Here is a 23314-nt window from a genome sequence, read left to right as displayed (position 1 = left end):
GGAGAGAAGGAATAGTTTGGGGAGAGGACTTAAACCTTTTACTAACAAGTCATTCTCTCCACTGGTTACTGACTGGCTCCTAATTAGCTTGCCTCCCTGCCTTTCTAAGCGTTTCGTTTCTTGAAAGCACACTGCGAGAATGAGGCGGAGGAGGGGGTCTGGTGAGTGAGGGTCACTGATAGTTCCAGTGTGGCTTCCTTCTCCACCACGGCTTTCCCTACGCTAACTTTTGACTATGTCTATCTCATGTCTATCTCAACTAATTTGGTGGCGCTAACATTGCAACTGGTTGTGATGTTTCTTTAAGCCTTTGTAAATGGTACAGAAGATGGTTATTTGATTTATAATTCAAATATTATTTGCCCGGGAAAAATATTATCCAGACACTGTCCTAATAATAAACAGTTTAAAAAAAACTACAAAAGCAGTACAAAATGTAGGCACATTCAAAGTGAGCCAAGTACTATATATTCTTTCAACTTTAAAATGATGACTCTTGTGGTAAGTGATTGCCCAAGTTATAATGAGTTCAACAAGCTCATTCTTGTGTGATTTCTAAAGCCCAGTTCATATGTGAATAGTGACAGGGAGCCTTTCTGGTAAATTGAATTTGCTGGGTGCACATATTGCAAATGATAGACAAGCTTGACTTAAACAGGTTTTCAAGGTATAGAAAATATGAGTGACTGAAATTCCTGGTAGAAAGACACAACGCCTCGGCAAAACATATTTATAAATTATTTATAATAATTTGGAGCAAGTGCAAATTTATAGGAAGCTCTTATAATCACAAAATGTAATGGTAATAATTACATGTTTTAGCCTTTAAAATGCACTTTAGTAATCCTAACTAGATTAAAAGTGAGAAAATTGTGAATGTTCTGTGTTAAATTTACAACTTTCTATTCATTAGATGTACTAAACCTAAATATTTTAAATTTATCTTAATGGAGATTTTCCTTATTATTATTATTATTATTATTATTATTATTGCTTTGGTAATTTACTGGTTCTCTCTAGCCTAATCATTGGGGCACAGATTCAAGCATTGTAGTTCCCAGAATTGGTAGCCCATCCCATTCACTCAGAAAAATATTAAATGGCAGAATGACATAAAAGTAAATGTTATACTACTAAAAACAATTACTGTTACAGAACTTAGTAAAACTAAGTAGCAAAAACTAAAATGGAATATTGAACCTCTGTTCTTGTGCAAATTTAATTGTTCTCCCCTGCTATTAAATGACAAAATATCTTGATCTGCAGTGGGACCCAGTCTGTACTGAAAAGTCATGTAAGTGCAATTACAGGAATATTTCTTTTATTAACAAGTTATGCTATTTCTTAGTTTGCAAATATCAAAACTCCACTCTCCTGGAATCCTATATAGGTCCCTAGCAACATTGGAGCTGGTACAATTCTGTTCACACCAGTGGGGCCTTTCCTGAATTCAGATTCTTTTTTGTTGTTTTAAGTGCTTTTACATACACGATTATGCCCACGGGTAACAGGAAACCAGTGTTCCACAAGAAAACCTGATCACATTGCGAGATAACACAGGTATCTGAACCCAGTGCGTGAGCGCCTCGAGGCTTTTTAAGCTGCTGCCAGATGTACATATTTTTTTGATTGGTAAGAACTGCCAGATGACGTTTCACGAAATATAAACGCAAGACTCAGAGAGCTCAATAAAAGGCTTCCAGCCTCCACCCGTCAGTCTAGGAGGAGAAGAGCGAGATACTGTTAACAACGGCAGGAAATGGCTTTCGGAGTGCCAATCTCAGTCTGTCTCTTCTTCAATGGTAGGTAATTTCTTTTTGTTTTGTTCATTTTGTATCAGCCTAAAATGTGGATACGATTCGTTTTCTCTGAGTTAGTGACAAGTTGGCTTTTAACAGTTGTTCTTCAAGACAAAGATCAGAGCAAGGAATCTGTGAACCAATTTAGTTTCCTATGTAATGTAGGTTCCTCTCCTAATATATTTGACACCTCTTTTTCTGAGACCTATGAAATGTTTGCTTTGTGCAATTGAGGAGTAGTTGATGTTTTTACTATTATATGTTAACATCCTTGTGATTGAATTAGTATATCACTTTCTCTTAAAAACTAATGTGTTTCTATTTTCCATAATCATAATGTAGTCCATGGAATTGGTATGAATGAGAAACTGGCAGGAAATTGCCCTAGTCAGGTTATGGATTTCACGTGTAAATGAATTAAAAATAGAACAGAAGTGAGGATAAATAGGAACTTTCAATCTGTTGCTTGTACCAAGAAGGAGGCTCACCGGCTAACGATGCCTTTCCCCCCTTCGTACAGCAATGATGGCGCTAACTGAAGAGGCAGCCACGACTGTCACACCCCCAGTCACAGCCCAGCAAAGTAACTGGACAGTTAACAAAACAGAAGGTATTTTCTTCGCACTTTCCTATTTCAAGTGATTTTTTTTAACTTTTAAGAGAAATTTGGATTGTGATAAAAGCAAATTGGAATTTTTTAGATGTATATTTATTATTAGATGATCGACTCTTTTAGCAAGATGAAGTTAAGTGGAAGTGACAGGTAAATGTGTCAGCAAGAATTGCCTTTTTAAAAGGAGGAAATGAAGCAAATGAGAGGAAAACGTTTGTCTTGAGTTACTGTCCTGACTGTGAAACATGCCACGTTTTCTGTTTGACTCCTGGTGGGGTCCCCATAAGCCAGGTGTGTCCAGAGGCAGTTTCTCCCCACTTCGGAATTCTTGATGAGTGACATCAGATTTTGGTCTTCTTAACAGCCAGAGAAATTATGGCTCCAAGATGAAGCCTTAATCCACTTTCCCTCATCTTTGAAAAGATCTTTTTTGTTGTTTGTTTTTGGGGGCTTTTGTTATTGTTTTAGCATATGCTATATTTCCTCACACTTGCACTCAATTTTTATTGTTGATGGTGATGATATGTTTGTTTCCTATTTTATCATTATTATTAGAAGAGCTTCTGACTGCTATTGAGCATCAGCACTTTTTCAAACCTATTTGAAATCTCAGAGGTGAATTTGGAAAAGCTTGTTACCTGCCAAGACCTGTGTACTGGGTGGTAATGATTCTCACGCAAACTATAACAGCCCCCTGCTGTGAAGACTGGTGAGGGGACATCCGACAGAGGAAACACCATATCTTGTCCTCAGAGCCAGGCAAATAAAAGAAGATCAAGTCAAATATTTTGTTTCTGAATATGGAAGACAGTAATATTTAAATATTCATTTCACTGTTAATTTTAAAATTTTAAAAATTTATTTAAAACATTTTGCCTAGGGGGCTGGCCCCGTGGCCGAGTGGTTGGGTTCGCGCGCTCCGCTGCAGGCGGCCCAGTGTTTCGTTGGTTCGAATCCGCACTGACGCAGCGTCCCACGTGCCGCAGCTAGAGGAACCCACAGCGAGAAATATACAGCTATGTGCTGGGGGGCTTTGGGGAGAAAAAGGAAAAAATAAAATCTTTAAAAAAAAAAAAAGCAAAAAAAAACTATACTTTAAAAAAAAAAACAAAAAAAAAACATTTTGCCTAGGCGGCTGGTCCTGTGGCCCAGGGGTTAAGTTCTGCACACTACACTTCGGCAGCCCAGGTTCACGGGTTCAGATCTACACCACTCATCAGCCATGCCATGGCAGCGACCCACATACAAAACAGAGGAAGATTGGCATAGATGTTGGCTCAGGGCTAATCTCCCTCAGCAAAAAAAATATATATACATATTTTCCCCATTTGAGTTTTTGAATATCTATCAATTTGCAAAATGAAATCAATCTGGATTTTAGAATAACTTTTAGCAGCTTCTTCGTCTTCTGAGCCTTTGAACAGAGAGGAAACATCTTCATTAGTAGATAATATGGTAGAAAATTAAAATGCAGTTTCCTCTCAGTGACTGACTTCATAACCTTATCCCAGCACCGCCTTTTTTCTTCCTTCATAGTAAACTGCAAGCAAAATGCTCCAAGTTACAGGTAGTAATAATGGAAGAAAGGGATTGAATATACCATCTCTATAGTTTTCCTTTGCTTTCTTGATGGAGAACTTTAGTTTTTCCTTGCTTTTTATTTAACTTAAAAATCTGAATCCAATTTCTTAGGAAAATTTTCACAAAGTTATAACTAATATTCCTCTCCTTAGGGGAAAGATGTCTCTCTAGTATACTCTTTCTTTGGAAATGTCTTCTTTCACTTCTCACATTTTCTAGTAGGTCCTCATTCAGGCTCAGTTCACTGAACTTCTTTAGTCTTCAAGTAGGAAGAACCTAGCACTGTTTGTAATGGGAAATTCTCACTGCCTCAGAATTATTAAAATGAGAAATTAAATTCATTACACCACATTCAACAAAATGAATGTGAATTTTAAGGTAATATTGTCTGTTCTCAACCAAAATGAAATTATATAACACAGTATCTTATATATCTAAAGATTTAGTATTTTCACTATCAAACAGTATGCTTTTTTAGAACTGTTTTTTTTTCCCTAAAAGCAAATAAGTAGACTTCTCTTAATCTATTTAGCAAGGCAAATATGGTGTAATGTAATGACAAAATAAAATGCCACTCATTTTGCTTAAGAAAAATGTAAGAATCAGTAATTAAAGTACACCAAAAAGGACTCATTTATGCAGTTTTACCCAAGGGTCATTCCCACTGCATAAATCCCAAGGATGGTCTAGCATATGCCTTTAGTATGTCAGGGAATGTGGAGTAAGCATCCTGAAATATAGACATTTTTGCCACAACACAGCTTCCCAAAGGGAAGCTTTCCCAGAGGCTTTGAACACTTGACCACGAAAGTTTGGCCAAATGTAGTCACTTGCATAGTATCAGAGCTAGAAATCAAAACCCAGGTTTTCTCATTTGAACTCCACAGCTTTCCCCAGGCCCTCATAATGCCTCTTGACTATGTAAAATTTCTAATTAATGTTCAAAGGTATTGTCTTAACTATGTTAAGCCTGAGCCATAAGTTGTTTCTAGCTTCTTGTATAGGCGATAACAATACTTCTTCTGAAATCAGTTAGGAAAAATGCTCCCTTTTCGATTAGCTACTCATGATAGTCCACCGAAGAGGAGGGGAGAATTCTCATCTTACTCTCCCTTGAAGAGTGAAGAGAAATCAAGTTCATTATCCCACAAGTGTAAATTCAAATCTTCCTGAGTGCTGACTTCTCAGGTGTAAAGGGAAGAATGAAAAAATCATGTGAGATCTTCTATATTTATCAGCATTCAGGCACACATTTGGAAAGCCTTGCTCAAGATAGCGAGCTACAGCTAGAATCAACGCTGCCACCTTTTGGCAAACTTGTATCTGTACCTGATCATGTAGCTTCCAAAGAATGAAAGAATCACCAATCCACCTCCACTCCCTGTTCATTAATGAAATGTCTAGATGATATTAACCTAGCCCTTGTGGATATAACTGCCAAAGGAAAAAATCAATAGTTCAAAGGACAGAGCACCCAGAAAATATTCTTAAAATTAAAGATCTCTTTACGTATGTATTACAAATCTACTGTAAAAGTACGACTCAATTCATCTGTAAATATTGTATCTCCTTTTCCTAGCTCACTACAGTACAGAAGGACCCATAGCCTTGAAGTTCTCACATCCTTGCCTGGAAGACCTCAATAGTTACTGCATCAATGGTGTTTGTGCATTCCACCACGAGCTGGAGAAAGCCATCTGCAGGTAATTGCAAAGAACCTCCCAGGTCCCAGAGTTGGGAGCTGAATGTATGCCACTGGTGTTTCACATAGTACATTTCCACACACCTCTATCTTATCTAGTAAAAAAGGTTCGTGATCTGAGCATGACTCACTAATCCTCTTTGTATTTGAATATCTAAGGAGTCTTTTCTTAAGCCACCTAATCCTCATTACTCAAAAATATGATTCCCAGATGAACAGCATTAACCTGGGAGCTTGTTAGAAATGCAGAAACTTGTGCTCCACCTCAAAACTATTGAATCCAAACCTGCATTTTAGCAACATGCAAAGGTGGTTCTGAGTTCTCATGGGTTTGATTACAGGATGAAATGAAACAGACTATGGCAAAAAAAAAAAATCTGTTATACCAATTGATATACCAATTGCCTAAGAGACCAAGAAAGGGAGAAAAAAAAAGCAAGCAAGACCTTTCAAAATAAAAAGTTCTAGAGCAACTAAGATACTATTTTTATGATCATTGATTTGCTTGGAATCCTTCTGAGAAAGAGTAGGTTAATAATTTTCTAGATCAACTCATGCAAACGTACTGCCTTTCCCTTCTACCAATGAGGGAAGTTGCATTAATATGGAACTTTAATGAAATGATAATTGTAAAATACACAGCTTCTTCAATACCTTTACCAGATTGCCTTTCCTTTGGTATTTGCCTCTGATTTAAATTACTTCCTTTCCATTGAAATTTTTTCATTCTTTGAAATGGGTCATTTCTTTATACTTCTATCATCATAAGTTTTAAAATTATATATTCTTTTTTCTTTTAAAGATGCTTTACTGGTTATACTGGAGAAAGATGTGAGCACTTGACCTTAACTTCATATGCTGTGGATTCTTATGAAAAATACGTTGCAATTGGGATTGGCGTTGGATTATTATTAAGTGGTTTTCTTGCTATTTTTTACTGCTACGTAAGAAAGAGGTATGAAAGAAACAAATTATGAAGGCATGGGGCATTCATTCATTTGGCAAATATTTATCGAGGCTCTACCATGTACCAGGCATTGACATGTACAATTTTCTAGTAAAAATATGGCTGTAAATCTGGCAAGTTCCTACATATTTGCTTTTGTTTGTTTGGTTTTGGTAAGGAAGATTGGCCTTGAGCTAACATCTGTTGCCAATCTTCCTCTTTTTGCTTGAGGAATATTGTCCCCGAGGTGACATCTGTACCAATCTTCCTCTATTTTATATGTGAGATGCCACCACAGCATGGCTGACGGCTGGTGTAGGTCCACACCGGGAATCTGACCCTGTGAACGTGGGACCGCTGAAGCCAAGCGCACAAACTTAACCACTATGCCACCAGGCCAGCCCCTCTACATATTTGTTTTGATGCTTTTCTCATAAACCCAGACAAGTGGCAAAAATTAACCTGCAGTTGCCATAGGATAGCTCCAGTTTACAACTTCCCTTCATCCTCATCTCTCTCTGCCTATATCAGAGTTATAAATGAGGAAGACAGCAGGTGCCACAAGGGTAGAGGGTAAGTGGGTCTTCTTCACAATTATATATTCAGTGCCAAATACTGTGCCTGGCACACAAGAGACACTCAGTAAATATTTGTTGAGTGAACAACTCAAGAAATGAGTCTTAAATTAATGAAAATTGTGACAAACCTGGGCCATTTTCTTCCCAGACATCAGTTGAAGGTATATTCAGGAGATACTGTCTACTGCTAAAAGCCCAAGAAGATAAGCTCGATCCACTAAGTATAAATTGCTTACGTATTAATTCTTATTTCTGCCTTATCCACTGTAGTAACTTTTTCTTAAATCCATATAACTAGAGAAAAGTCAAGAAATAATAAGATACATTTAAGAAAAAAGTAAAAATATATTTCTCTTGCTGTACTCTATTAACTAAGTTGTCATTTTTAAAATCATCAAGACTGTACAAAATAAGAGAAATTTTGTTTGCTTAACAATTGCATCTTAGAGAGAATAAATCTATTATATCAATTGATATTGCTATATCAATTGCCTAAGAGACCAAGAAAGGGGAAAAAAAAGGGGGAATAAGATCTTTTAATGTTAACAAGACAGCTGTCTGGGGTCAGGTTCCCTAGAAGCAGAATCTAAGATGGGGATTCTCGTGCAAGTGATTAGCTAAAGGAGTGTTCTAAGGTGGAACCTGTAAGAAAGTAAAGAAAGCTGGAGCTGAGGAAGAAGGTAAGGAAAGATGTGGCTTTAGCTGAAGTCTAGCCTCACCCTGACTCCACAGGGAGATGTAGAACATGAATGGCATTGCAGCCCTGTCCCAAAGTGAGGGATCTTGGTTTTAGTACCCTGCGTCAGCCGAGCACGGGTGGCATACTCCTGGTCAGGTAGGAAGCAGGGGCTTGGAATTTCCCAGGGATCTTCAGGTAAAGTGCTCTGTTGGCCAAGGGCAATCCTCTGGAGGAGGATGCTCCTGGGAGCCTGTTAACACCCACAAATGCTGGGGGGGTGGATCCACCAGTGGGTGAAGGGGATCTGGGTGGGGCACCAAGAGTAATTGCTACACCAGACCATTTTGATAATCCTCAATAAGCTATACAAACAGAAGTCAAATTCATATGGAAACTGATGCTCTGTTTTAGGTGTTTGAAATTGAAATCACCTTACAACATCTGTTCTGGAGGAAGACCACTGTGAGGCCTTCGTAAGAAATGATCGTGAGGCATTTGTACAAATCAGTGGGCCCAAAATGGAAATCTTCAAATGAAGCAACAAAACCATCCAAGCTGATTAGACTTGAAAACAGTGGAAGTTGAGATCATGATGAAATGAGAGAATAAACTTCATTTTGGTCTTTAGACTTTGCCATCATGGGAGTGCCATGGGAGCCAAGTAACAGGCTGCTGTGACAGAAGTCAAGTTCATAGTCCTTCTCTGGGTTTGTTGCTCTTTTGTGTTGTTATCGTGCTCACAGCAGAGACTGAGTTTCATGTTTCTGACCATGTCAGATGTGAATTTGCACGGGAATAATGATCAACCTTGCAGGAAGCCAAAGCAATGCCAAGCTTGGGTTCTTCACGTGCATGCTCCCAGTATTTTGGACCACGGCTCTATGGACCTAATCCCAAACATGCTGCTTTCATGGTGTCTAAAAGAATGTGATGTCAACTCTTAGGATGAGATCAGTGTTATGGCACCTCCAATGAACCAAACATGTGCCAGAAGTCTACGCCAGAGAAAAGAAAATGGAATGTCCGAGGCAAACACAAGTCATACCCAGCTGGTGACAACATTGTGTAGCCTTTATCTGTGAAATATGGAATAAGCTAAATAGTTTCTGATGACTGAAAGCTATCTGCATATCGAGCCCTGAGTAGGCAAAACATTTCTGTTTCTGCATGGATTATAAAACTCTGGGTCAGAATTATTAGTCTCCTAATGCTTACGTTCATCACTTCCTCCTATTGTTAGCGGAATTACCCGGTGACTATCCATATGGGCTGAAATTCTAGAATTCTACTAATAAATAAAATTCTACAATTGGCCCTGAAATAGAAACTGAAGAATTGGACATAGGAATTTTCCACAGCCAACAGCATATGGAAACTTTCTTTACCATTTCTGAATACTTGAAAGCAGATTTGCACAGAGAGAGAGAAAATGGAACAATGGTAGACATAACTATTTGGTAATTAGGGTCCTTCCTCTTTAATCATGTTTCTTCCACTTAATTTAAATAAGTCTTATGCAGTTTCCTTAATTTCTTTGGGCTTCGTTTTCATTTTCTACAAGGCCCCTCTAGCTCTAAAGTTTGACAGGGGGAGAAGAGAGGAATTTTTCCACATCTGTGCTACAAGTGGGATTATTCTCAAACCCACCTCTGTCCCCAGCCCCATCTCTAACCCAAAAACGCACCACTGGATATCATCTTAGGTGTATATTTTACTGTTTGGTTTGTAAAATAATAATTTAAGAATTTGTTTTTAAGGGAATTAAAACACGAAATTAAAGAATAATAATCTTGACCATTTTTCTTTTAGATTCAATCTAAAACTATGGACGCTTTCTCCCCGTTGTGATGTAGATAAGCAAAACTAATTTTGATCATGAGATGGGTTAAAAGAGGATCAAATGTGAATATTCTCACAACGGTAGCCTAGTAACAAAACTTCCGCTTGTACTAAGTTAATGACTTTTCATTCACTCCTAAACAAAACCTCACATTCTGCTTTCCTTTGAGTAGAAGGTGTTTCACTCGCTTTGTTTTTCCTTCGGAAGGAACGGCACGTTAGCACTTTCTGCATGTCCTCACACAGTATGCAGAGGTTACATCATACGAGGAGTGGGGAGGGGAAGGTTCCTCCCAGTGACGCCAGTGACCACACCTAGAAAGCTATGCTCTTCCTGAGCATTTCAAAATGGTCTTAAAAGACTGGGGAGAGTCCAGGAAGAAACAATAAAGCTTAATTAAGGACTGCTTCCCGACGAAAGAACAATCAACACTAGAGTCTAGAGAGGTGAGAACCGATAAAGTTATAAATATGTGCTGTCTATAAATATTTCTAAATGGTAAACAAAATACAATCGAAATTAAACACCATCAGACAGAGAATTAAAGCCCCAGACTGCCAGCCAAAAAGTAAACCAAAACAAAAGCCACTAGAGATTCAAATTTTTGCACCTGTCAAACAGTTAATGCAGAATTTCACCAGTATGCGTTAACAGTATAAAATCCACCAGTGGGACTACAGAAGTTTACAGTGTGGCTCATGAGAAGCCATCTGTCTATGGTCTGTCATACAAAATCATCTTGTGATCCCATAATTCCTAGGGTTAATTTTGCAGGATGGAGTTTCTGGCATTCCTATGGCAGTATTGATGTGTGTAAGCAGAACTTAAGTGGGAAAATGCACAAACACAAGATGTTCTGCAAATTTTTTCATCTTCTATTTTGTTCCTATATGCAATAAGACCCTGAAAAAAGCTTACCAGTGAAGCCCTTGCATCAGAACTACATTTTCAACCGTCAGTTTATGGATCATTATGTGGGATGGATCATTGAGAAAAAAAATGAGAACATATTTCTGGAATCTTTAAATCAAACTGGCCAAAGGATTCATCAGTTTCTTTCATTTCCTATTTTGTCTCTTTCCTGTGTCTACCCTTCAATTCTTGGAGAACACATTCTTAGGTCATCAATATTCATGAGTGCTTCATTAGTTAATATTCTGGAGCATGATGGAGGTTGGAACAAACACTATAATTTTAGTCATACTTGAGCCAGTAAATTTACAAAAAGGGAATTATAATTGCTTGTTATTGTATCTTCTTTCCCCAAATTAGTTTTTTGTGTGATTATGTTTTTATAACGTTTGAAGTAGATGAAATTATAACTTGGTTCACCTTTTAGTGTTTCCTGGCACAATACAAATCTAATCCTTTAATTTTGAAATGTCCATCTTGGTGACATCAAGAAGATTTCCTTTCATTATATGTAATTGAAAAAATGTCTTAAGAAAATAACAAGGCAAACATCAGTAATTTAAGCCTTTGATGTTGAACATAGGACAATTTTTTGTCTGCAGAAGACCATGAGTAAGCCATCTAACTTCTCTGAATTACAGAATGTAACACACTCTCTGTGGTGTGATGTAAATATTGATATCCGGCAACCCACACTCATGGGAAGGGTTACCAGAATCTCTCTATTGCAAAATACCACTCTTTCTGGCTTACATCATGGCTGCATGACATCAGGATACCAGCATCTGCCAAGATGAACTGGAAGTGTTGAAATTTCATTTGTCAGAGTCTGGCACTGCTAACCTGGGTGAGTCCACATTTCTGTCCAAACCTTTGGCGCAGCCCTATTCAGTAGCACCTTCAGAAGCATATCCTCCAAATTCAGCTCCAAATTTCTGTTAATTATTACATCAATGAATGCACAGCTCAGAATACGAGAGCCTATGCAGTGAATTTCCTAAGAATCCAAAGGCTGGGTCCCTGGAGTATATCCATGAGTAAATATGTCCCATCACCATATTTCACTCCTCTGCCAAAACTAAACATGATGGATATTCCAGATTGTGGGCAACACCCATGGCTTCCAAGGAAACACCTCATAAAGATTAGGAAGGTGATTATATGGTAACCAGGAGAATTGAATTATTTAGTTAGGTCTTATCTATATACCCCATGGCCTTTCTTTGTAATTTTTACCTCTCAGATGTTATTGGAGCATAAGTCACTTAGATTGCACTTCGGTTAAGACCCCATTCAAGCGCAGTGCTTTTGATCTTTAAAAGGGTGTTGATCAGGCTTCACATCTTTCTGGAAAGAATGGCATCTCTAGATCTTTAAAATTCCACAAAAATATTAATTGGATATTAAGTTCCTTCACAAATCAAGTTGAAGCAATAGTGTAATATAGCTACCATTTATGGGCACTTACAACATTTGAAAAGCATTATTAGCATGTTTTAATTAATCCACACCCATGTGTAATTGAGGCTGCGAGAAGGAAATTCACTTTTTCAAGGTCACACAGCCTTTAAGTGGCAGAGCCTAGACCTGAATCAGGTAGCTCTGACGCCAAAGTCCTTCATCTGAACTCTAGATGATAATGCTTCCCAATATTTTACGGAAAACATTAGCATCAGGGGTTGATTTCTTGCTGAGCTTAGAGATATACCCAGGTAATTTGTATGCAAATGAAAAAAGTTCCTTTCTTTAAAATACATAAAATCATAACCTTTGTCATGGATCAACCACAAAAACTCTCTGCTGTCATCTGCAGATTATTAAGATACGCATACCATCCTGAGGGTGGGGCCGGAACAGTCTTCAAGTGCCCGCTGACAGCTGAATGTACAGGCTGGGAAGAGCCTGTAGACTGTAAGTGAACCCCGGTTCATCCTCAGGACTCAGGGCACGAGGAGGTCACTTGGGAACACTTGACACCACCTGTGGACAAGGGTTCTCTGGCACTGATGTTACCCTAATTGGGACACACCTGGGTCAGTTTGGTAACGGGGTGAGGAGTGCACGGTTTTCACATTTACAGGAAAATCTCATCAACCTCCTTCCCACCACATCACTCTGAATCCTAACCCTAGTCCCACATAGGCCTTACAGAAAAAGAGTCAATGGCGGTGGTCCAGCTCGGTGCAAAAACTGGAAGCAACATTTAAAAATCTGTGCAATGAATGGACACTTACGTGACCTGTGATCTAGTCCAGCTGTGTGGTTATTTAACTTGGCTGGGGCCCTTTAGACATGATATTCTTGTCTATGAAGTGGAGAAGTTAGACAAAAGATGACCTCCACATGCCCTTCCTGGTTGGAAGTTGTATGTCGAAAACATGCAGCCTAGAATGCAGATCTAGCCCACTGAGATATCTCCTTTGGCTTTCATGGTGTTTGTTTTAAATCAAGTCCACATTTAGGAATCAAGATGTTTTACTATTAAAAAAAAAAAAATCTAGCTTTTCTAGCTTCTTTTGAAAGATATAGAGCGACGGCCCTATATTCTTACATGGCTTTGGCTAGAAGAGTATGCCCTCAACAGCCAGCCTGCTTCTGTCACTATGCCACGCCTTCGGGGTTCCTATGGGCCTTTAAAGCCTGCCCCCTTGATTCTTTGGGTTAATTTTAAGATCCTGCCTATTTGAATTCCTCCGAGTTTAGTCATCAGGTTGCCTGTAGAGGGCCTTGTCGTACTGCAAACCTCACAAGCCAGAAAGGAATCTCAGATGGCAGGGCTGCCCAGGAATGTGCTTTTCAGGAGAACCCACACTCACCTGGAAGCTGGCAGGGGAGGGCATCCAATGACTCAGACACTCTGCCCTGCCCACGCCCTCAGTCACTCTCTGCTACAATCTGTGCCAGATTTGTTTTCTCAGTGCTCAACCCTGCTTACATTACCTCCCTCCTCAAAAATCGACACTGACTCCCCACTGTGCGCCATGTTGGCAAAGACTCCTCTCCCAGCAGTGGGAGACCCTCCCCAGGGAGGCTCGAGTGGTCTCTGTTTCTCATCTACCCTCTCAGGGCTCCCCACGCAGACCATCAGCTGCAGCCAACAGCTGCCCTCCACTCCCCACATGCCCCTCCGTGTGATAGGCTCTCTGCTGTTGCTCCACATGTGTAACCCTCCTCTATCTCTGTCTGCCAAGGTCTTACACAATTTTTTTCAAATTCTGCCTCCTCCTTGAAGAATTGTATTATTTATAACCATCAGCTTTCCCTCTTTTGAACTCCCTGGATATCCTTTTTTTTTTCTTTGCCTCTCCAATGCTGCTTACATTCTGCCTTGTATTATAATGATTTTTGTTTTGGACTCAGTTCCAGTGGTAATCATAACAATAATGGACCTCACTCATTACATTCATACCATAGAGTGGGCACGTCCTAAGTAATTTATACACAGCATCTCTTTCAAACCTCAGACACAGCCAGGAGGAAGGATTTACTGGGGGCTGTGGTGAAGAGTGGTCAAGACAAGGAGTCTGAAGTGGAACACATTGAAGTTCAAATCCCAGCTCCACTCCTTCCTCACCGTGCCACCTTGATCAAGGTTCTTAACCTTTCTAAGCCTGAGTGTGGCCATTTGCAGAAAGGGGTTAATATTTATCTCCTGGAGTGTTTTGAGGGTAATAGTAAGTGCTCCATGGATATTAGCTATTTTATTATGATTGCCTTCCAGTTCTCAGATTAAGAAACTGACATTTAGAAAATCTAAGTACCTCGTTCAGTGCTACCCAGTTAGTAAGTGGTGGAACCTGGACTTGACGCCAAGGCTGCCAGTTCCGGGGCCTTCAGCACAGCACTTTAACCATGGCGGTTGCTTGGCCAAAGTTGTTTGAAACAGGATCTGCAATTTCAGAGAGCTGGGTTTTGAATCCCAACTGCTTATTAGCTCTGTGATGGAGAAGAAATTATTTAACCCCTCTAAATCTCAGTTGCCTCCATTATAAAATGGGGATAATAATTATGCCTAACCCATAGCGTCATTTTAGGATTAAGTTAAATTAGATAGCTGGTATATGTAAAATATGTAGAACACAGTACTCACTTAATAAATATTACTTATAATTAGTAAATATTTGAAACTCCTGTTGAAGGTCTTATTGGCACTCAATACAGTCAGTTTTATCGTAATGTGATATGTGCCTTCCTAAATCATCACGCTGTAAAACTGAGCAATAAAAACCTCAGGGCTTGTGGGAAAACTGAGGTTAGGGATATAATGCTCAAAAATTTTATCAGTGACACATTAAAAAAAAATAAAGAACCGGGGCTGGCCCCGTGGCCGAGCGGTTAAGTTCGCGCGCTCCGCTGCAGGCGGCCCAGTGTTTCATTGGTTTGAATCCTGGGCGCGGACATGGCACTGCTCATCAGACCACGCTGAGGCAGCGTCCCACATGCCACAACTAGAAGGACCCACAACGAAGAATATACAACTACGTACGGGGGGCTTTGGGGAGAAAAAGGAAAAAATAAAATCTTTAAAAAAATAAAGAACCCTAATAAAAACAGTAGCATAGTTTTATACATTTTAAATGGTTAAGAAATACATAAATGGTTCAGTATATAGGGCACTTTATCTTGAGGGTTTTTATCTTGAAAAATGCCTGAAGTTTGCATGTGGAAGTGGGTGTCCAGAAGGGTTTTAGCTTGTGAGTTACTGTCAAGTGATGGAGGAAGGGCTATAGAAATTGGATAGAAAGATGTAACAGCAGATGCAGATGAGTCAGCTCATAACACAAATGTGAACCAAGGTAGCTGGTATATATTTGAGAAGTGGGCATGTGTGTGCATAGTCTACGCAGGTTGCTTCAACAGCTTTGTGCATTTATGTAGCCGTTCTCTCAGAGGAAATCATGCATAAGCAAACACAAAATTCCCATTATGCTCAAATTGTGCCTTTATGTTGGAATAAATTCAGGTTTTCAAAACAAGCATTCAAACAGAACTTACTATACCTTGAAATTATCACCACCCTTGTCTCTCAACCTCAACCTTAATTATAATTATATAATTTAGGCACTTGAAATATTCTCATTATATTAGGCACTTAAGGTCTTGGGCACTGGGGGTTACGATAACCCTCATCTCTCCACCTAAGTTTTAACAAGAGTGTCAAGGATGTAATTCCAAGTCCCCATGTTACTGTGGATTCACATTCTCTCAGACAAACATTATCACAGTGTTTGTTCTTCCCTTTGTCAAGCTATAAACGGATGGAAAACCTCATAACTATACTTTCCTTCCTAAATTAATTCACACTCTAAGATGGCTTCCTTCCAAATATTATCAACTTACAGCACTAATGTGAAGAGTTCCAATTCTTCGTCCTTTGTCATGACTTATTCCCCTCCTCCTTTTTTATTTTTACCCTCTGAGGAAACTGTTATTCAAAAGTGTTTAAATGAGGCAGAAGAAAAAAAAAACTTTGGCTTCCTTCAGCAGTCTATATTAGGCAATAAATTAGGTCAAACTGCAGGCCTTCCAGGACCAAGCGCTTGCTTAAGAATTAACAAAAAATTTAATAGAAAGAAGGGGTCAGTGAGCGAAAGGAAAGCTATAAGAAAGAAAAGAGGTAAATTTGGTCTAATTAGGGTCCCCAGCTTGAGCCTAACATATGTGACTATCAGGAATCAGGCCGGTCTCAGTGGGCCCGGCGAACAGATGTCTGCACACTACTGCTTCGAGCAGACTGCAGTCCATTCGCTTGAGGGACTAGAGGGCCTCCTGTGAGTGACACACATTCAGATGCTTCTCAACCTGATCAAAATTGGTTTACCCTCCAGACGGTTGTGTTTGCATGGCTAGGGAGATACACGGCATGTAGTAAAAGGTGGTAAAAATGTGTTTGCCTTGCCAGCATCCATGCCCATCTTGAAAACAGCACCCTGATTTTGCGATGGAGTACCAGTTTTCCTTAGCTTCATTGCATCTGGTTTAGGTGTGCTTACCTCACCTCTAACCCCAGGGGCAATCAGAGCATTCCGTCACCCTCAACACAAGCAATTAACTGAGAGTCAGGCAGGCAGCCTAATTCAGGACGGTGACAATCAGCCCTGGGATTTTTATCACAACTCTTTGGGGGGAAAAGTTCTCGATTTCAGATTTCATTGCTAAGTTAGCAGAATGAAAGCTTAGAGTTTTGTAAAAGCCATCAATGCTGCCACAGGATAACAGCCTGCTTGAGAATGAAACTACAAGAGATAGAAGCAGCGAGAACCATGGAAAAGATTCCGACCACTGACAACCCCTGATTAGAACCCTGTTTGAAGTTTCAGCCCTGCCCCTGGACATTTTAGGATACACTAGTCAATACATTTCATTGTTAGCTTAAACACTGACCATCTTCTGAAACGATCAAATTTCCTCAAAGATCAGAGTAGCCAGTTCTGATTTTTTTGCTCCTTAGAGACTTTGAAAGACATATGCAGCCACTTTTTTGGCCACTTACATCTTGGTTTGGGAGGATCTAGATATTAACACTGCAGCTAGTAACCTACATGGCTATGCTGTGAAGTATAATTTCTGGACGTAACCAGGAGTCCTGCACAGATAGATTTTCTGAAAAGTTAGTTTGTAACTTCATAAATTAGCGGCAATTTTAAACTTTTGTTTCCATAAACCAAGCTTCCACAAATCAGCTTCCCTATCTGCTGGATCTGTGCTACACTAAATGTTTTTTCTTATTAAATGGGCAGAACTCTACTCTTCTGCAAGAAGTTTCCAGATAATACTAATGAATGGAAAATTCTGTTTTTTTAAACATGATTCTTAATTTAGAGAGAGAAAACATTCTTCACTATAGAGAAAATATTCATGATGAGAAAAATTCAGAACAACCTGAGATCATGAGGCATGTTGAAAAGAAGTAACTGTCCATTAGGTCCCCTGAGCTGAACTTGAAAGTGAAACAGCTCAAAGCAGGTTCTCAACCACGAACAGTGAACTGGTATTGGCGATCATCAGCAGGAGATGTAAAAATTATGAAGTACTTAGGTACTTAATTGAAGATCAGTCTTATTGCTGTGAAGCTGCAAAAGATCCAAAATATGGGTGTTTCTTTGGTGAGAAATCCCCAAGATATAAATGCATGAAATCATCAGTCTTACTGTATATTTAAAAACTGTCATGCACATTTGAAATAAAATCATCACTCTATTTTGAAATTCAAAGACAGAAGTCCTAACTAGGAAGAATGGAGAACCCAATCAGAGGGTCAAATTAAAATTGCTCAAAACTTTCTTCAAAGTCAATGTCAGAATCACCTTGGATGGTAAATTGAATATAACTGGAGAATATTTTATGAAGTCCAGCATGGCTCCGACAACCAAAGCTGAAGCCAAGGTGAATAAGTTTCCTTTATAAAACAACTCACATTTTAATAGTAAACAAATTATTAAAAGATTGAGCTCAATCCAATTCTGTTTAAAATTGGACAGAAGCAGAGAATTTAATTGTTGCCTATTATGTTGCTATTAAACTGGGGATGATGTTTGTGATGACATAAGTTTGTGAACTGCTTTATGGTAAAATAAGCGAAGACATTTTAAAGAGATTGTTGGTATCCTTGGTACTGGTTGGAAAAAAATATGCAGTATTTACATATATGGGTAAAAGTTTGACACAAAATTTCTGATGGAATAGCCCACATCTAAGCCACTGTGTGCTGTAGCTGGACTCTCCTTACCTCTAAGAGTTTGCTTCATGCTTTTCTCAATATGTCTGATGGGTTGGTACAAATGTTAAAATTTACTACAGACAAAATAAAATAAAAATTATAGCAATTTTAATTTTTTTTTTGTTTTAGACAAATGTGTAATAACTAAAAATAAATTAAGAAGTAATAAAATAAGAAGACTTTAAACACTTGTTCTAGGACAGCTAATCTTTGACAAAAGAGCCAAGAGTCCACAACGGAGAAACGAAAGTCTCTTCAGTAAATGGTGTTGGGAAAACGGGACAGCCACGTGCAAAAGAATGAAAGTAGGCCATTACCTTACACCATTCACAAAAATTAACTCAAAATGAACTAAAGACTTGAATGGAAGACCTGAAACCATAAAACTCCTAGAAGAAATTATAGACAGTATACTCTTTGACATTGGTCTTAGCAGTATCTTTTTGAATACGCTGTTTACTCAGGCAAGAGAAACAAAAGAAAAAATAAACAAATGGGACTACATCAGACTAAAAAGCTTCTGCATGGCAATGGAAACCATCAACAAAATGAAAAGACAATCCATCACCCAGGAGAAAATATTTGCAAATCATATATCCAACAAGTGATTAATTTCCAGAATATATGAGAACTCATACAACTCAACAACAACAAAAATGAACAACCCAATCAAAAAAGGGGCAGAGGATGTGAACAGACATTTTTCCAAAGAAGATATACAGACAGACAACAGGGACATGAAAACTACAATGAGATATCACTTTACAGCTGTCAGAATGGCTATAATTAACAAGACAAGAAATAATGTGTTGGCGAGGATGTGGAAAAACGTGAACCCTCATACACTACTGGTGGGAATGCAAACTAGTGCAGCCACTATGGAAAACAGTATGATATTTCTGAAAAAAATTAAAAATAGAAATACCATACGATTTAGCTATTTCACTACTAGGTATTCATCCAAAGAACATGAAATCAATAATTCAAAGAGGCTTATGCACCCCTATGTTCATTGCAGCATTATTCACAATAGCCAAGATGTGGAAGCAACCCAAGTGCCCATTAACAGAGGAATGGATAAAGAAGATGTGGTATATATATATATTTATATATATACACAGTGGAATACTACTCAGCCATAAAAAAAGACAAAATCGTGCCATTTTTGACAACATGGACAGACCTTAAGGGTATTATGCTAAGTGAAATAAGTCAGACAGACAAATACCATATGATTTCACTCACATGCAGAAGACAAACAAACATATAGATGACAAGGAGAACAGATTAGCAGTTACCAGAGGGGAAGGGAGTGGGCAGAGGGCAAAAAGGGTAAAGGGGCAAATACGTACGGTGACAGATAAAAACTGGACTATTGGTGGTGAACACGATGTAGTCTATACAGAAACTGAAATATAGTAATGTACACCTGAAATTTACACAATGTTATAAGCCAATATGACCTCAATAAAATAATTTTTAAAAAAAACTTGTTCTACTTATTGGCAAGTATAGAGGAGCATAGTTGCTTATCAATTTTCAAATCTAAAACTAATAATTGCTTTCTATGTGAATAATGATGATTAAAAAGTAATAATATCACAACAATGAATTTTTTAAAAAAAAATTAAAAGCGAAAAGGAACCCATGGCTTGTCTTAATAACATAAAGTTTAAAAGTTGGCTTATTTAACAAGTAATATTTTTAAGACTGCACAACCGACTAATGTAAATGCTTGCATGAATAATAAATTTGATTGTATGCAATGTCAGCCATTCATCTTATGGGTTATTTCTACCAATGATATTCTAGTAATCAGATTACTTGAATTACAAATCTAGTAATATGTGTATTCCTTACCTAACCCACCAGAAAATTATAAGCAATTCTCATTAGATACATTAAGGTTGCTTCATTATCAAAGCCCCTATGGGTTGAAAACTATTCTTTATATTCATTCACATTTTAATCATGTCACTGGTGCCACTTCTCCTTGAAAATGTTCTTGGCCTTTTCCTAATTTAACCCTGCAGATCTAGCGTATGAATTTCAAACTGCAGGATGATATATTTTGAATTCCACTTGCCTTTGCTATATGTAGCTTGGATAAAACTGTTCACTGAGTTGTTAGTATCAGCTGTTCCTTTATAAATTAACATACCCGGCCAGTAGTCAAAGAAACGACCACCTTCCACAGAAATCTGGGTAGTCTGAGTACATGTTTTAGTGTACTGACTACTATGCCCTTTAATGCAGCATCTGTATCAATGGTTCTCAAAATTTAGTATGCACAGGAATCATGTGGAGGGAGGAATCGTTTAATCATACTAAAATGTAGATTACTGGGCTCCAACATAGATCAAGAAAATCAGAATCCTGGGGCTGGCCCCGTGGCCGAGTGGTTAAGTTTGCGCGCTCCGCTGCAGGCGGCCCAGTGTTTCGTTAGTTCGAATCCTGGGCGCGGACATGGCACTGCTCATCAGACCACGCTGAGGCAGCGTCCCACATGCCACAACTAGAAGAACCCACAACGAAGAATACACAACTATGTACCGGGGGGCTTTGGGGAGAAAAAGGAAAAAATAAAATCTTTAAAAAAAAAAAAAAAAAAAAAAAAGTCTTAAAAAAAAAAAAAAGAAAAGAAAATCAGAATTCAGTAAGCAGTGCCTAGGAATTGATAATTTTAATAGTACTATACATCCCTCCAACTCCATAGTCATAGAAACATAGCGGTGGAGATCTTTGACAGCAAAGATGAAAAGTGGGCCAGCCCAATGGTGTAGTGGTTAAGTTCATGCACTCCGCTTTAGCCGCCAGAGGTTCACAGGTTCAGATCCTGGGGGCGGACCTAGCACCACTTGTCAAGCCATGCTGTGGTAGGCATCCCACATAAAGTAAAGGAAGATTGGCACAGATGTTAGCTCAGCAACAGTCTTCCTCAAAGAAAAAGAGGAAGATTGGCAACAGATGTTACCTCAGGGCCAATCTTCCTCACCAAAAAAGAAAAAGAAAAAGAAGATGAAAAGCAAGCAATATGGTCATTTTCTTTGCAAGAAGTATATCGTTCCTAACTCAGTCATTTTTTTTCTTTATGTATTTAAAATATGGAAAAAATCTGAAATATTCAGTACCAAGATTTTCAAACAGATTGCTTTTAAAATCTCTTGTTCAAAGTACATGGATAAAACTGTTGATGTAAAATTTAGCCACAAGATATTTTTTGGCTTCAAAATTATATGGGTACGTTTGTTCTAGCTTGTTGAGCAGCAGCTTGAATAAAACAGGAAACATAAATCTTATTGCAGTTAAAATTATGTGTCACAGCTTTTCCTACATATCCTCCATGTAAAGTTTTTCGTATGCTAATTCTTGTTAATGTGAGACTGTTAGGCAGAAATAAAAATGTGATTTAGTCACTCTCACTAGAATAAATGAAGGAAAAAATTCCCTTTCAGTATAGATCTGAAGAATGTTCTGACATGTGAATTGATGCTAAATCCTGTGGTTGTGCGGCAATGGTAAAGTCCTACCCTTTCTTTCCTGTTCAATTATTATCTTTTCAGCACATTCATTTTGGTAATTTGCCTTTCAATGCCTATCACGTTATCCCAGCAGTATTCTTTTCAAAAGTACAGATAACTATTCAACTATTAGTTCCATTTTGAAGTGCTATGAAGACTTTGAAGCACAGAGTGAGACAGGTTGACCTTCAACAACATCACTTCAGTGAGAATGTTCATTCACCACTAATACTACTCTGTCACGTCAAAACTATGCATCATAGATTTGCCATATTTCTCACTTGATACAGCAGCAGAATCTCATGCAATCATTGGGGTTCAAAACATGACTTTGTAAAGTTCTTTTTCTACGGTCTGATATGATCATAATTACATCATTTTGAAGCTTGCATTTTAACCTGGAAAATGATGTTAGAGTCAGACATTGCTACTGGATGAGTGAACACAGAAGAAATGAGTGGCTATCAGCAGCTAACAAAAAAGAGAGCAATCCCAGAAACACGGAGCGGACGTTGAAGCTATAATGGGAAGAAAGTGATAGGTGGTCACAATCTGTAATAGATGTATGCCTTAGGACCTAGGATGTTAAGATCTCACAGGCAGATATTTAGAGCCCTGAGCTAAGAAAGTTCTGCTCTGTTAATGAAAAGAGACTAGAAAATCTTCCCCAGACAATCAAGACTTCAGTATACAGAAAAATACCCACCTCAGGCTGTAAGTCGAAATGGAATCAAGTTCAAGAAATCAGAGCTTGAAGATATACCAAGCAAGGATACAAGGGCCTGAAATCACATTACTCACACAACGTGGGAATTCCAAACTGAGAAACCCAGTGTAAAACGAGAGAAAGATTTAGAACCAATGGCCCCCATTGCATCTCAGCAGAGTTCATCACAGTGCTTGATAGAGAGGTCTCCATAGCCAAGGGGATGTGCTGGCCTTCCAGAGAACACATTTCCCACTTACGATGACCGCATAAACAAAAATTATAAAACACATAAAGAATTTCAGAAAGGAAAGAGTCCACAGACCCAAGAAATGTGGAAATCACACCTAAGTAATTACAGGAAGTGTGATCTAAAGGCCTTTTAAAATACGTAGCTTAAAATGTTCAAGGAGATAAAACAAGGAACCATAAAATAAGAGCAGGAAATTGAAAAAAAGACAAGTGAAAATCTTAAATACAGTCTGGGATTAAAAAAAATCCTGTAGGTAAACAGTAGCTTAGGCACAACAAAGAGAGAATTCGAGAAATGGAAGGAAGTTCTGAAGAAATCATCAAGAATGTAGCACAGGGAAATAAAGAGATATAAGGAATGAAAACTTCCAAGATAAGTCTAATATGAGTTCCAGAAGGGAAAAATAGGTTAGAGGAAATATTCAAGAAATAACGGCAAAGATCTTTTAGAATTGAAGCAGGACA

The 23314-nt window shown here is 38.4% G+C and overlaps 1 protein-coding gene across 1 annotated transcript; it reads left to right on the top strand.

The window, feature by feature from the left end:
- The first annotated feature begins 1475 nt into the window (after window positions 1–1475).
- Window positions 1476–9692, top strand: EPGN (epithelial mitogen). The gene is made up of 5 exons (XM_014738765.3): window positions 1476–1802; window positions 2320–2409; window positions 5573–5696; window positions 6498–6650; window positions 8310–9692. The coding sequence occupies exons 1-5, from the start codon at window positions 1760–1762 to the stop codon at window positions 8362–8364; spliced, it is 465 nt and encodes a 154-aa protein (XP_014594251.1). The 5' UTR covers window positions 1476–1759; the 3' UTR covers window positions 8365–9692.
- The last annotated feature ends 13622 nt before the right edge of the window (window positions 9693–23314 follow it).

Source organism: Equus caballus, chromosome 3 (genome assembly GCF_041296265.1).
Source record: "Equus caballus isolate H_3958 breed thoroughbred chromosome 3, TB-T2T, whole genome shotgun sequence".
In the NCBI taxonomy this organism is placed as follows: Eukaryota; Metazoa; Chordata; class Mammalia; order Perissodactyla; family Equidae; genus Equus; species Equus caballus.
The sequence above is the reverse complement of the archived record's forward strand: the minus strand, read 5'-3'. Positions and strand labels throughout refer to the sequence as shown.